The sequence below is a fragment of the Vollenhovia emeryi genome, unplaced genomic scaffold (assembly GCF_000949405.1).
Source record: "Vollenhovia emeryi isolate VEMERY1.0 unplaced genomic scaffold, V.emery_V1.0 DF939123.1, whole genome shotgun sequence".
NCBI classification, from domain to species: Eukaryota; Metazoa; Arthropoda; class Insecta; order Hymenoptera; family Formicidae; genus Vollenhovia; species Vollenhovia emeryi.
The window spans coordinates 1,725,786-1,739,493 of record NW_011967243.1 but is presented as its reverse complement, the minus strand read 5'-3'; the positions used below and the strand labels follow the sequence as shown (position 1 = coordinate 1,739,493).

The 13,708-nt window shown below is 44.9% G+C and overlaps 1 protein-coding gene across 4 annotated transcripts in view; it reads right to left on the bottom strand.

Moving 5' to 3' along the window:
- The window catches only part of LOC105569647 (nephrin), a 303,114-nt gene that overhangs the window by 45,251 nt on the left and 244,155 nt on the right, over positions 1-13,708 (bottom strand). For all 4 annotated transcript variants that reach the window (XM_012026276.1, XM_012026278.1, XM_012026279.1 and 1 more), the window contains exon 4: positions 1,629-1,837. In XM_012026276.1, the coding sequence (XP_011881666.1) occupies positions 1,629-1,837 (209 nt within the window). The remainder of the gene's footprint in view (positions 1-1,628; positions 1,838-13,708) is intronic.

The following is a 13,708-nucleotide window of genomic DNA, read 5'->3' as shown; positions in this document are numbered from 1 at the left end:
TCGGTACCGGTCCATCCTTTTTACACGTTTTATCCCAAATGTCTCCTTGCTAACAGTTGCGCAAATTACGCGCTGTTGTACGCACGTACAAATGCATTGTCAAGTCCTGAACCTTGGCAAAAAGTAATATTTAATTTATCGAGTGTTTCGTACGGAAAAGGTTTTATCTGTTAATGTAACAGTAAAGATTCCTCGAGGGAGTGACCGCACTGGTAGTTTTTCCGAAGGGTTACTACGTGCAGCGTAACATCCAGTAAATTGAGGAATCGTGTAACGAAGTCCTTTTCCTAGAAAAGTACGCTGTGCACGGAGAAGTATTCTTTGCCGAAAGAAATGTCCAATTCCGAGGTGGACATCGCTTTTGTAAAATCTCGTATCTTTTCTTTCCAGGATACATTAAGTTTCTCGAAGTGTACAGTCGACGCTTTAAACGGAGATCAAACGGTCTTTGTAACAGATAAATGGTGTTGTGTCAACGGCTACAAGAAAGGAAGACAAAAGAAGCGTGAATATAAAGACAAACGGTACGATATGTTTTTACAGAGCTTCCTTACGGAGTAGAAAAATATGTGTTTCTTCAATATTCGAACAAAAAATATATATAATTCTCCTTCTATAATATTACACCTAATAATAGTCACATGATGAATCGTCGATTGTTGTGTAGAAAAGTGAAAAAGTGCCAAGAGGCGTTACCCGATACGATCTTTGTATGTTATAAAATAATTCAGCAGAAATTACTATTTTATAAGCGCCGGATAAGAAATGTACAAAGCAGCGCGATGAAAGTCGACTTCGTTGGATAAAACATGTATATATTATAACGCTCGTTAATTGCACGAAAAGAAAAAAACGCATTGAAACTTAATTCTCGAGTCTGGTATAATAATAGTTGGCTTAACGTGCGAGAAGTTAAGAAATACGAATGATATAGCACGAAAAACGCGAGGCAGCCAACGAGGCAACGAGGATTGCGTGCTCAACTATCCTAACTATGTGAAACTGACTAGCGGAATTTGCTTGCACATTGTTTTACGCCGAGTATGAATTTTCACGAGTGGTGGCATAATAGAATTGTATCAAAGTTCTATTGCGCCGATCGATAAATTATAACTTCGTTGATAATAACGAGAGCATCATTTTAATATTCTTCAATAATCGCGATATGCAGTTATTCATTATTAGCTACACAAATCTATTTTAAAATATTAAATGAAATTACATTAATACGGGAAATGCAATTTATTCGTGCGATCATTCGCATTAATCGATTCATGTCGAGCTATCTAAAATATTGACACGGTGCTCTGCGCATGACGGTTGAATCAATGATATGCTGGCGTAAAAGTGAACATTGAAGCGCGATAAAAGTGTTGATGATCGCTACAAATAAGTGACGAGAACGTAACATCAATTATGTTTAAATAACGAGGATTAAATATTTTTCTAATTGCACGGAAAACCAAGTTAATCGGTAAATTTTATTTTTATAATTATTCGTATAACTCTTGTAAATGTTAATTTTTCCACGCTAGTTAAATTTAAAAAAGAAATATAAAAGAATGACATATTAACGTTGCACACCAATTTTTAACGTAAAAATTTTACCGAGCATACAAGATACGAACCTATCACCGTCAACTGAATTCTGGAGTTTCTAGTCGGACTTGTGGTAAAGTCCACTCGGCACCTGAATTCGCCTTCGTCCTGATCCTGTACGTTGTTAATGCTCAAAGTTGCTGGTTCCGTTGTTGTCCTGAACAACGCCCGATCGCTGAGATATTCTTTATCCTGCCAATGCAACGGTTTTTCCGAGTGCTTGCTGCGCAAGTCGTAACTGAAACAGATCAACATTTCCCTTACTTACTTTACATTCCTCACTTGTCACAGCCGTAAGACAAAGAATTGACATCGCATTGCACACTGACGTTGGCGCAGATACATGCAAGTGGTATGGGATATTCTAACCAGCTCTAAAGCTAGCACACTATGCGCAATTCGTGACTCACAGAAATTAGTTGAACATTAATGCGTTATTACTTACCACACTATTCGTGATTCGTAGTTTATTATTCGTAATTTGTTATTTGCCGTTTCGTTCGTGTTAGCTCGGGCAACTTTTAATCTTTACCTGTTTATTACAGGACTTGTATCATAAGTCTACAATTAGTCAAGTTTCAATATTAGTCAAAAAACCGCTCGGCTAGCGAATCACTGCGAATGGCGAATTGCGCACGGCGAATCGACGAATTTTTCCTTCACATTATTCACGAACATGCGAATCACGAATCGTACATAGTGTGGCGCTAGCTTTAGATGTGTGCGAAATACCCCAAGTGTCCCTATTTATTTTGATTTAAATCTTTAAATTAATCGCACAGAGTGCACATTATAATAATATCAAGGTTGTGCCGTAAATTTCAAGATTCGGTTTTTACATGACACGTTAAACCCAATTTACATTATACGAGTATACTTGTAGATTATTATATTTTACGTATAAACGCTCAACCCTGCATACAATATTATATCGATGCCGTATAAATTTTTCTGAGGATAGATCCCTCCGATAATGATATTCTTGGGAGAGATGAAAAGATTTTAACAACTCAAAACTTAAATCCACGTTCCACGTTGTTAAGAACATTCCATTCAAATAGATTATTTCGGTTGCAAACTCGGTTAAGTACTTTCTTTCGCGTTTCTATATTATAGGATTAAGATAAAATTTTACCGAGAATTCTGTAATCTAGAGAAAGCGTGTAATATCTCGTATAGCGAAAATCGCTTCACGAATAACGCGTGCTCGAGCATGACTGTGCCATATGTCGCTTTATGTTTTTTTGCTAGTCCGCGCCGAGAGTGGCGCGGATCACGATGAAAAATAAAGTGAAACAAATGCAAAACTTCAGAACTAATATCGCGACAGGAAGGGAATTTCGTTAACTCTCCATTTTTTTAATGCACTGAACGCCTCGCGCATATTTGATGTAGACGACGAAGTTGGATAATAAAGGACGCGTACGACATAGTAGAGGAGCATAATTTCACTAATTAATGTAATACGATATGAGTCCGCGTTTGTGAGATAAATTTCACATTTAAAATTATTTCAACTTTATGGTTAGCACTAAAAAATTATAATATATTTAATTGAATACAAAGTTCGTCTCTCTGTCGTGTAAATCCTATTATAATATTCCTGTCACGCCGGGATAATATCGGCAACGAATTTATTTCAAACATTTTTTTTTATAATTTCGATTTTGTAATTTCGCCACGAAGTTAATTGCGTGACAAACCATCAATATAAAATTATTATGTTTCCCCAAACACGCGTCTGAATTTTTACCCTACTTAAATTTTCTATTTTCATAAATATGTAAATGCCAACTGAATAGGATTTTTGTCGTCGATGACGTATAAAACGACGCGGCAAAAATCATGAGTCGTGCTGTACGCTCGGAGTGTTAATTAAGAATGTATCGGCCAGCCGGTCGTTCTCCACACTCGGACGATCGGTTTTACAAGGGTAGCTGCGCTCGCAGCCGTCCCGACGTTTCACCGCAGGTCGCCCCGCAGTGCAATTCTCCCTCGCATACCACGCCCCCGAGACATCGGGTGAGCATCGAATTTGCGGAAATGCCACGAGTGCCTCGTCTGGTACCAGATTCGGCCGCGCGTAGAGTTGGAACGGATGGCGGACCACGGGAGAGAACCGGCCCCCCCCTGGTGGATGGTCGCGAAGGGATGAGCGGCGGTTAGGGTGTCGACGGGGGTGGATGCGGCGGAGAGGGGACGGGGGGTCGCCGGGTTTACATTCCTCCGGTGTATTACCCGGAGAGCTGGTACACCCGCTAGCTGGCAAAGCGTATACCCGTTGCGCGATCGCATGCTCTCGCATATGCTGGACCGAACAACAACAACCCTCTCCCCCTCCCCTTCTTCTCGCTGCCGAGGTACTTCCGCGGACTACGCGCATTCCCCCGCTCTAGTTGCATCGGAACACGTATGCGATGTAACACGTGTACGCGCGCGTTTACACACGCGCGCCGCCGCACGTTCGGCGAGCGGAGCGGTGGCGGATGAAAGTTAACCGAAACGGGAAAGTTGGCACTACGCAATGGCGCGAGCCGACGATATAGAGCGAGAAACGGACCCTACCGTACATGATCGCCGGCAACGGTCGGGGTCGAGGGTTCCAAACAACCGTCTGCTAGGGGCTAGACCAGCCGGAACGATTACTTATACAGCTCGGTGCGCCGCCGTGCCTGCAAATTGCACCGCACGTAGCACGTCGTTCGAAAGTTACGGAGCGCCGTAAGGGCGTGCAAGCGGGCCAAGGGATAGCGTATATTACCCCTTGAATTTGTCAAGAGTACTTACGTACACAGCGACGGTTTTAGGTATATTGGCGTTGTAAGCGGGACTTTTCGATATCCACTCTTCTTTTTTATTCAAGGTGCATATCTTTATATCTCGAGCAATTGAAAAAAATATATATGTGTATACTATTATACAGCTTATATATTATGTATATAATATATAAATTGTAAATATTATAGATAGAATTATATACGAGAAGGTAATTATAAAAATGCATGTTTAAATTCAGTTGAACTGAAGCGTGGAAAAATATTTCTTGCGCGAAAAAAATAAGAAATTAATATTAATGAACAATCGTTACAATTGATAGAGTTGCAACACTTTTTCATTCACAAATTCGTAATGTACGTAAGACTAAATGCCTGATTACAGACGTTGCAACGCATCGCGATGTCGTGTTAACGGCGTTGTATATGATACTGCGAGGTATAACAGATTAGTGGTCGGACGTCCGTATCGGGACGTGGTTATGCCTGTCACAAGCCAGGGCGACCAATTATGGCGCAACATCTCGTGCTCTCCATCAGAATGTACTATGTAACGTTTCCAGTTGCGCATGTACACCGCGATTGTGCATGAAAGTTGGCTGGGAGTTTGAGATCAATCCCGCGTATAAGCAAAATACAGAGAACCGGGGGAATTGTGGTAGTGAAGGGACAAACCGCGTTTAGGCGAAATGGGTTTCGCGTTACTAAATACTTTCTTCTCTCTGCGTTCTCTCTTCTCGCCTCTGCCTCTGTCTGTCTGTCTGTGACAGAGAGAAGTTGATGTTGATGAAAATATCTTTCGATGTTGATGTAAGTCTCTCTCGGTGTTGGTGTTGATGAATTGTCTCTCTCGATGTTGATCTTGATTAATTCTCTATCGATGTTGATAAATTGTCTCTCTCGGTGTTGATGTTGATGAAAGTATCTCTCGATATTGATGTTGGTGAAAGTCTCTGTCGATGTTGAGGTTGATGAAAGTATCTCTCGATATTAATGTTGATGAAAGTATCTCAATGCTGATGAAAGTTTCTCTCGATGTTGATGAAGTCCCTTGATGTGGGAGTCGATTAATTCTCTCTCTCTCTTTCTCTCTCTCAATGTTGATGTATTGTCTTTCTCAATGTTGATGACTTATCTCTCTTGATGTTGATAAATTTTCTCTCTCGATATTGATGTCGCTGTCTCTGTCACAGTTTAAACGAATATCCATTCGGAAAAAGAACAACCGCAATAAATCACCCCCTTCGATCGCGCCTGAAAACGAGATCTCGTGCGTCTCCGCGACTCGAATCTTCGTCGTGCTTAAAAATGAGAACGCGTTGTAGTATTGCCGACCATCAGGCTGCCGGATATACATATAGCCGTACGGTGTACTTTGTATACTTCGAAATGTGAAATCAGTAGGTATGTTAATAGAGGAGACACGATAGCCGCATAGCGTGTGATTATGAGATACGGTAGAAGAAACAAGCATACATTACGACACCGACGAACATTTAACGGCATGTCACGCACGATCGTTTACCCGTATAATAATTTATGCTTGGAACTTTACGTCCACTATTTCTGTCCTGAATTTTAAACACGATTTTTCAAAAGAAAATCCCAACGTTGAGTACAAATCTAATATTTGAATTTTATAATTATTACTTTAGTTGTTTTAAACAGACAAACATTGTAAATATATTAAAAATCTTAAAGCCACAGGTAAAATCATTCATCAGAAGAAAGTGTTTGTTAAAGTATACGGTAAGTTTCCTCCGGAAGGCTTTATCATTCCGACCCCGAGTTAGCAGCAGCGTCGCTTCCTCCCGCGAATCATGTATGGTTCTTTAAAACTGTAAGTTCTAATTTTCAAAATGCTCGAAGTTTATGGTGCAGACGCCATCGGGTTCCCGTCAAGTTTAAACATCGCCGGGGAGCGTTACAAAAATGCGCGACTATTTAATGCGTATAAATTCGCCATAGCGCGCGTAGCAAGAAGTTCCGACGGCGGAAAGTGGAGTCTGTTTGTGCGCGGCATTTCCGAAACTACCGTGAAAGTTTCGAGCTGACGTAGAAGGTGGAAGGCAGTTTGCAATGGTAGTGGCAACGGCGTTGGACCGGGCCGCAGCCGTAGCTGTAGCTCTGCGGCGCTTCGTCGTAAATTCCTACAAATGCTGTAACAGGTCGGCGCGCTACTACGACGCCCCGACGCTCGTTCGTCGTTATTACGGCGCTGTACGTCGTTATGAATTTTATGATCCCGTGCTATAAGTAATGCCGGAATTTATAATCCCGCGCGCTTTGAAAGACACCGCGGCCTTTGCGAAATTCGCCCGCGCAGTCGCTGTGCAGCTGAAAATTTTTGGATTATACAGCGAACTGCTGACGAAAAGATCGCGCGTGCTCGTTGCCATTCGACATTAATGAGCAGCTTCGTTCATGCGAACAGCCGGACTTTCTGCAGCCCTTCGACTGCAAAGCGAAACTGTGCGCGTGCTTTCTCATTCACAGATACATTTTCAATTTCCGCGTTGCGTATACATTCGTCAGAAAATTAAAATAACATTCGTTAAGGAGATTATCTCCAATTAGTTCAATAATATTAAGTTTGTTTCTACCTAACTTTTAATTGCAATATTTATACGTGTCGGTTAAATACTTGTTTTCGCTTATACGAGATATAAAAACAAGTATTGGAGAGTTCGTCATCTCTGTCCATTTTAGTAAGACGATAGCAAAAATAATTGATACTTTAAAGAGAGACTCGGCGTTCGCTGGTACATTTTTACACCGAGGAGGATATGCGCCAATAATGCATTGCGTAGCGGAGACTAAAATATCCATAGAACGAGACAACGTAATCCGTCCTCGTTCGAAATTACATCTCTCCCGCGTAAATCGTATTATTAGCCTACAGTACGACATACACATATCCTGGTATGCCGCGATCCAGCAAGGGCAGTTCCGTCAAAGCCGCTTGATCCCATCCGGGGGTATTAAACGGAAATCGTCGACAGATGCGTCCGGCCGGTTAGGTCGCAGACTCGCGCGCGGATTAATAACCGAAGATCCCCCGAGTTAATTAGCGCTCCGGCTTAATACGAAATGCCACCACGGCACGTGTCGCGATAACTCGCGGCCCCCGGGCCGCCGGCATTTGCAGCCGGTCGGAAGTCCGTTCTCTCGCTCCCTCTTACTCTCATTTCTCTCTCCGCATGGGCTTGCGGCGTGCGCGCCGATTCCGCACGCGCTGCACCGCGCGGACATTGGACGTGACGATCGTGCATTCCTAGTGCGTGGCTGGCCGGTGCATAAAGGACGTGGCGGGCCGCTGTCCGTTGTACCCGAACACCGGAAGCCAATCCGATAGAATGCGCGGACAATGAGGAGGGCTTCTCTGCCGGAGGAAGCTGGCCAGCATCGCGCCGTCGGCTTCGACGCACCCCATTGATTGGTACGCGCACGTACAGCCGGCTCCCTTTGTGCCCTACCTTGCCCCTGCGCAAGGTGCATTCACCTTGGTCATATTACGGTTTAATTGAAGTTGATGCCGGCCGCGTATAAAGGCCCGGACGATATATCGCGCCCGGGGATCTTGGGAAATGTAATTCGCGAGATTAAAGTGGAACGTAGGTCAAAGGGGATGTTAATCATTTTTAGTGCCGAACCCGATGTCCCAAATTGTCCCACTCTTTTCGTACGCCCGAGCCAATCGCGCATGTAGGTACGCCGTACGCGAGCGGAGATTTGGCGCATGCAAGGAAAACGCGATTTTCGCAACTGTTTTACATGTGTGTGCGTGTGTGTGTGTGTGTGTATGTGTGTGTCAGACGAATAAAACATCTCAGAGATCGCGTGTTCAAAGTGAAAGACGTCGTGTGTATAATAATATGTAAATTTTCAATACCACAAGGAATACAATGAAACTTTAAACGTCCACCGCCGATTTTTCTATTTTTACACAATCCGATCGAAATGTCCTGCCTAATTTTTGCACATTTTTTATTATTTATACGGGATTGTCGTGACAACGGTGTGTAAAAGGTCTTTACCCCAACTATAATTAAATACCACATCTCGTCCAATATATTGAAAATCCGATTAAATCGAAAAGGTCAACGAATCAATTTAATCGAAATAGTCGAAAATACGATTGTCTTTTCGATTATTTGAATAATTCGATTTTCGGAAACTGAACGGTTTTCTGGCCGGTCGTCAATCGAGTAATGCCAGCTCTGAAAACAAATTCGGTAGAGCGCGGATAAATCCGTAACGAGAAGCGCGCCCATTTAAATTTTCATTAAGAACACGCAAATTTATCACATTCCTGCTGTTAGTTCTTGTGTTATGCAGCGTCAGCGGCGGACGATTCTTCTTCAAATAGAGAGCTGGTAAGCTGTAAAATTCTCCGTAATGTACAACGGTAACGTAATTAAACGGGGGAAACAATTGGAGCGAAAGCGCGCCCTTCCGTTTCACGCAGAGTGCATAACTTTGAAAAATTGGCAAATTTTTCCGAACGAAATTATTTCCCCCCCACGGCCAGCGGCTCGGAGCTTAGATCTCGTTAGTTTTCATTCAAGAAAGAGATGCGCGCCGGAGTCTCGCGAGCGGAGCGGCCGTTTCCAGCGCCCGGAGTCATTATTCTTGGACATCCCTTCGGCGAGCTCGTAAAAATTGATCCTTATCGCGAGAGCCGCGCGTTCCACCGCGGTGCTACCGGATATTCAATTAAAGCGGGCAGCTCAAACGCCCGTGCGCGTGGATATACGGCGCGCCTAGATGTGCAGACCCGTCCGGCGCGGCGCGGCGCGGCGCTTCGCATCGCAACGCGCCCCGGCATTGAGCCGCATGCACGCATGCCGCCGCACACAACTTGCGTCTCTTATCGATTTCGGTGATATCGGCGGCGGCGCGCGCGCTCGCTCGCCCCGCGCTCTCGCCGGTCTATGGCAATTTCCGCGTTCTCGTATCCATTTGAATAGCTAGGATAACTTCGGGAGCTAACGTCGACGGAGAGAGAGTACATTACTCGCGCGCGCGATCGGTATTCTGGCACTCTCTCGGCCGAACTACTTCCGATCGCGAGGGTGGGTACGGGGCGGGATGGGGTGGGCCTTGGAATTCATCGACTGCCGAGGCGCGTTAAGCGTATCGCTTCCGTTCATCTGGAAACAGCTTCGATATAAATCGAGGCCATTTCGCCCGAAATGAACTCGTTGCGCACTGAATTCCGTACATATTTCTCGCACGTCTCCTTCGCAGATTCATATTTTTGTGAAATCGCCCGATTAGGTCCCGCCGCCCTCCGCAGCGCGAGCGGGAAGCATTGCGGATAATCACGCGTCAAAAACTAGTTTCGCGGGGGCGATCCATCGCGGGAGCGAGATAACACCGAGCGATTTCGAGAAAAATGCTGTAATTCCGAAATAGAATTTTCCGCGTTTTATTATATTATATGGATATTATATTCCCCCGAAGACGTATGTCCAATTTAATGCAACGTCAAATAGAAATCAGGTTTCGATAAATCAGCAGTAAATTACGAATCGCGTCACTTTTTCCACGTTACACATACATAGGCGAAAGAGAGAAGTGTGTACAACGAAGAAAAACCGTTAGCGTGAAAAAATTTCGAAAGATATACGAGCGTCAATTAACGGCACAGTAAAAATCTATCAGACATGCAAGCGCGCTGTAACCGTAATCGCGAGACAGGCACTACCCGTGATGCTAATCTGAAAAGGGCAGAAACATAAAGACCGCTTTTAGGAATATTGACATTTAAGTACGTTGCATGCCGCGCACGTGGTCAGGTATTAACGACGCCGCGCTGAATTTTAATTGTTTCGATGGCTGGCCGGATTAAGCGCTTCGATTTTTCTCGTGATTTCTGCGCGAAACGACGGGACAGACGTTTGACCGTACTTGGCTGCGGAAACGGGCACTGCTTGGCGAACGTCGAGAAATTTCAATTAAACCAGTATTGGATGCCACTGCTGCCTTCGATCAAGAAACTCCTATCGACTATCCATTGAGTGTCTCTGACCAATCGCACCTGCTATGCGAGCGTTTAAGTCGAGCCGCGTTCCAAGGAACACGACGGATTCGACAAGTTTTTGACGAGAGAGAGGGACACAGAGAGAGAGAGAGAGAGAGAGAGAGAGAGAGAGAGAGAGAGAGAGAGAAAGAGAAGATTAAAGTTCGTCGCTCGACACGCTCTATACAATTTCAGCAAGACACAGCTCAAGTCCAGATTTTTTCCAACATAATTTTCCAGGTGCCCACGTGGCGCCTATCGTTGAAACGAAGAGGCGGCGCGTACACCCCGCATAAACTATGTAACACGACAGTCTCTTCAGGACAATTTCGAGCATTCGTGTGTTGTCGGAGCGCCGTGTAGTGGCGTCAGGAATTTTGCAGGCGTCGCTGTTAGCGGCACCAACAGCCGCCAACCATTACCATCGCCGTGTCACCAGCGGCAGTAGTAACAGCCAGCAGCAAGCGCCAGCAGCGCAGGAACGTCGCCTCTATCTTCCCTCCTTCGGGCAACTCCGACGGCCGGGCGAGTCGGAGGAGCGATTTGCATATTCATTAAACACCCGCGGAGCCTACATATAGGTACCACTCGCTTCGCGCCCGTTCGTCTCACCGGGCACTTTTGCATCGCCCGCGGATGTTCTCGTAGAGAGGACGGAGAACGCGTTACGTCCGACGAGCGCCGAGCGAGCTGAGTAACGCTGGCAGGGCCCAAAGGGTTGTCGTCGCCGATAAGAACACCGAGACCGTAGAACCAAGCGCGCCTGTCGTTAACGAGCGAAATTTAAGACGTATTTGCATTCGGACTGCTGCCACTTGGCGCAAGTTGATAACGACTCGATCCGCCGTCGCTGGCCCAGGCATCGCCAGACCATTTCGGGCGCGCCCATAACGGCAAGTAATGTATGTTCGCAGCGGCGTACTTGCGCTCAGGATGGCGCGGTAAGAACGTTTCCATCTCCTACGCCCTGACGTTGCAAGCGGCTCCACGCCTTTCGAACGAACGCTCGCCTCTGTTCGTAATTAATTCGGGAGTTGCTGTACGTATCGCCTTCTCTTCGGCGCCGGCCGGAAGTAAGTTCGAAAGTGAAGCGAAAGAGCGGGGCGTGCCAAATGGAGAACACCATGGTGCTGAGGTGGCAGGAGATGGCACGGGGTGGCAAGGCGAGGAAGCGCGAGATAAAAAGCGAGGAAGGAAGACAGAAGGATGGAAGAAGGGAGGGAGAGATAGGGAGGAGAGAGAGAGAGAGAGTTGACTTTCTAGCTGTAAGACTTCCACCACGATAGCAGTCGGCGAGCACCAGCGCCGAATTATGCATTTTCTTGTCGTCCCGTCGAATAAGAGCCAACTGAATATTAATGCCACCGGTGTAATAGTTTGTAAACTAGGTCTCCGGCTGTTAGGGGGATCGTCGTTCGCGTCGTTAGTGCGCATAAATGTGCGCCTGTGGGCGCCGTCGTCCGCGGAATACGACATTGCGGCGAATGACTGATATCATCAAGCTCGCAGGAATACCAGAACGATGAATACTTCGATAAATAGACCGAGAAATTCACCTCGGGCATTAGGTTCTCTAAGATTCTTAATATATTATAACAATTCGAATAAAGACGATTGAAATAAAAGTGTGTAAAAAAGAAGATAAAAATTTGCTCTCTAACATTGTTAATGTTGCTCAACATTCTAGTAATGAGAGCAGCAATAACGAAACTTCGACAGGTAACTCGCCGATACACGACGCCGACGCCTGGTTCGAGCTATCGCGACGTTGTAACGATAATTTCGACAAACCCACGTGGCACGAGGCACTTTTCCCGCCGCGTAATGCATAGGTGCAATCGCGAAAGACTGGATCTCCGTGTATTACAGTTCATAAGATAATAAGAGCATCCGTTCAATATGCGGGAACGATCGCGCGACGGCCATAAGTACTCGCTGATAATGCTCAACCATGTTTTCGATCATGAGCAACTACGGCCTGTCATTTGCAATCCCATTTCCTACGCTTCCGCATTATCTATCTATTATGTCCTCCCGCCGCCTCTTCTTCGTCTTTCCGCCAGGTCCCAGCGCGCGCTCTCTCATGTTTCGTTTTCCTGCCGACAGTCGAACAACCCATACAGCGCGACGCCCATTATTCATACCTATTTCTGCCACTTTCCATCTTGCAAATGACTCTCCACTTACCGACGACGCATGGATGCGTCGCATTTCTTTCTCGGTTTCTTTCGTTTCTACTCACGCTCGAAAAAAAAGCTCGGTTAGTGTCCGATAAAAAAAAAAGAGGCCAGAAACATGACCACGCGATGCGGTCGTTCGAAATAATGCAACGATGTTCCGCGAAAAAGGGGCTTTAAATTAATATTTCATATTAAAATGCGTCACCAATATTTGCTCGATAATTATAAAAACATCAAAAGCTCCAATATGGTTTTAAATTGTAGGACAGGAAATTTACGTGTACGTTTTATGGAACAAGATGTGTTTTATTAATATCGCGTACACATGTACCTTAAAATCCCGAATTGAGTAATACGAGCGAATTGCCGAGGTGAATTCGCTCGTCCGTGTGTTTTTAGGGCACGCGCTCTCTATATCGCGCGAGAGACGGACTTTACGGTAAAATTGGTGTTTGTAGTTAGTGCCGTTACCATACCATGCTGCATAATAATAATAGCGCATTTACGTGGTTCGTATTGTGCTTTCGGACAGGTATTATTACATCTATGTTCTCTACGAGTGGCCGACGTTATTACGTTACCGTGACGTAAAAGAGAGTCCTTGTTTCGCCCGAGTTACGCGTATGACAAACGATTTGTTTTACATGTCGCGTATATTTATTTACATGTAATTAATGCACCGCACGCGGTTGACTCGGATACTTTACATCGACCGTTTGCTCTTTATTCTCCATTATTTAACTTTGGACAAGTCACTACCGCGTCACGCCGAGTTATCTGATGATGGAATATTCCTTCCTATTGCATTATATGTCATGATAAATATTTTTCTCGCATGTCAGCCCCTCTCGTTTGATACGATATATGTGTAAAATGTGCCGGGGATCCTGTTTTTAATTTTACTCCGTTATAACAAATGGCCGTGCGTAATGCAAAAATATATCCTGTATTTCAAAGGATACATGAATAATACGTGAATAATTGGTTCAGAATCTTTTTTTGTTTTCATCAAGATCAGCAGTTCACATTTATTAACAACCGTGCGCAATCCATTCGTGCGAGTTTATTTCTTTTTCGCAAGTGGACCACTGTAATTGCTGTACCGCGCCAAAAGAAATCGCCTAATTTCT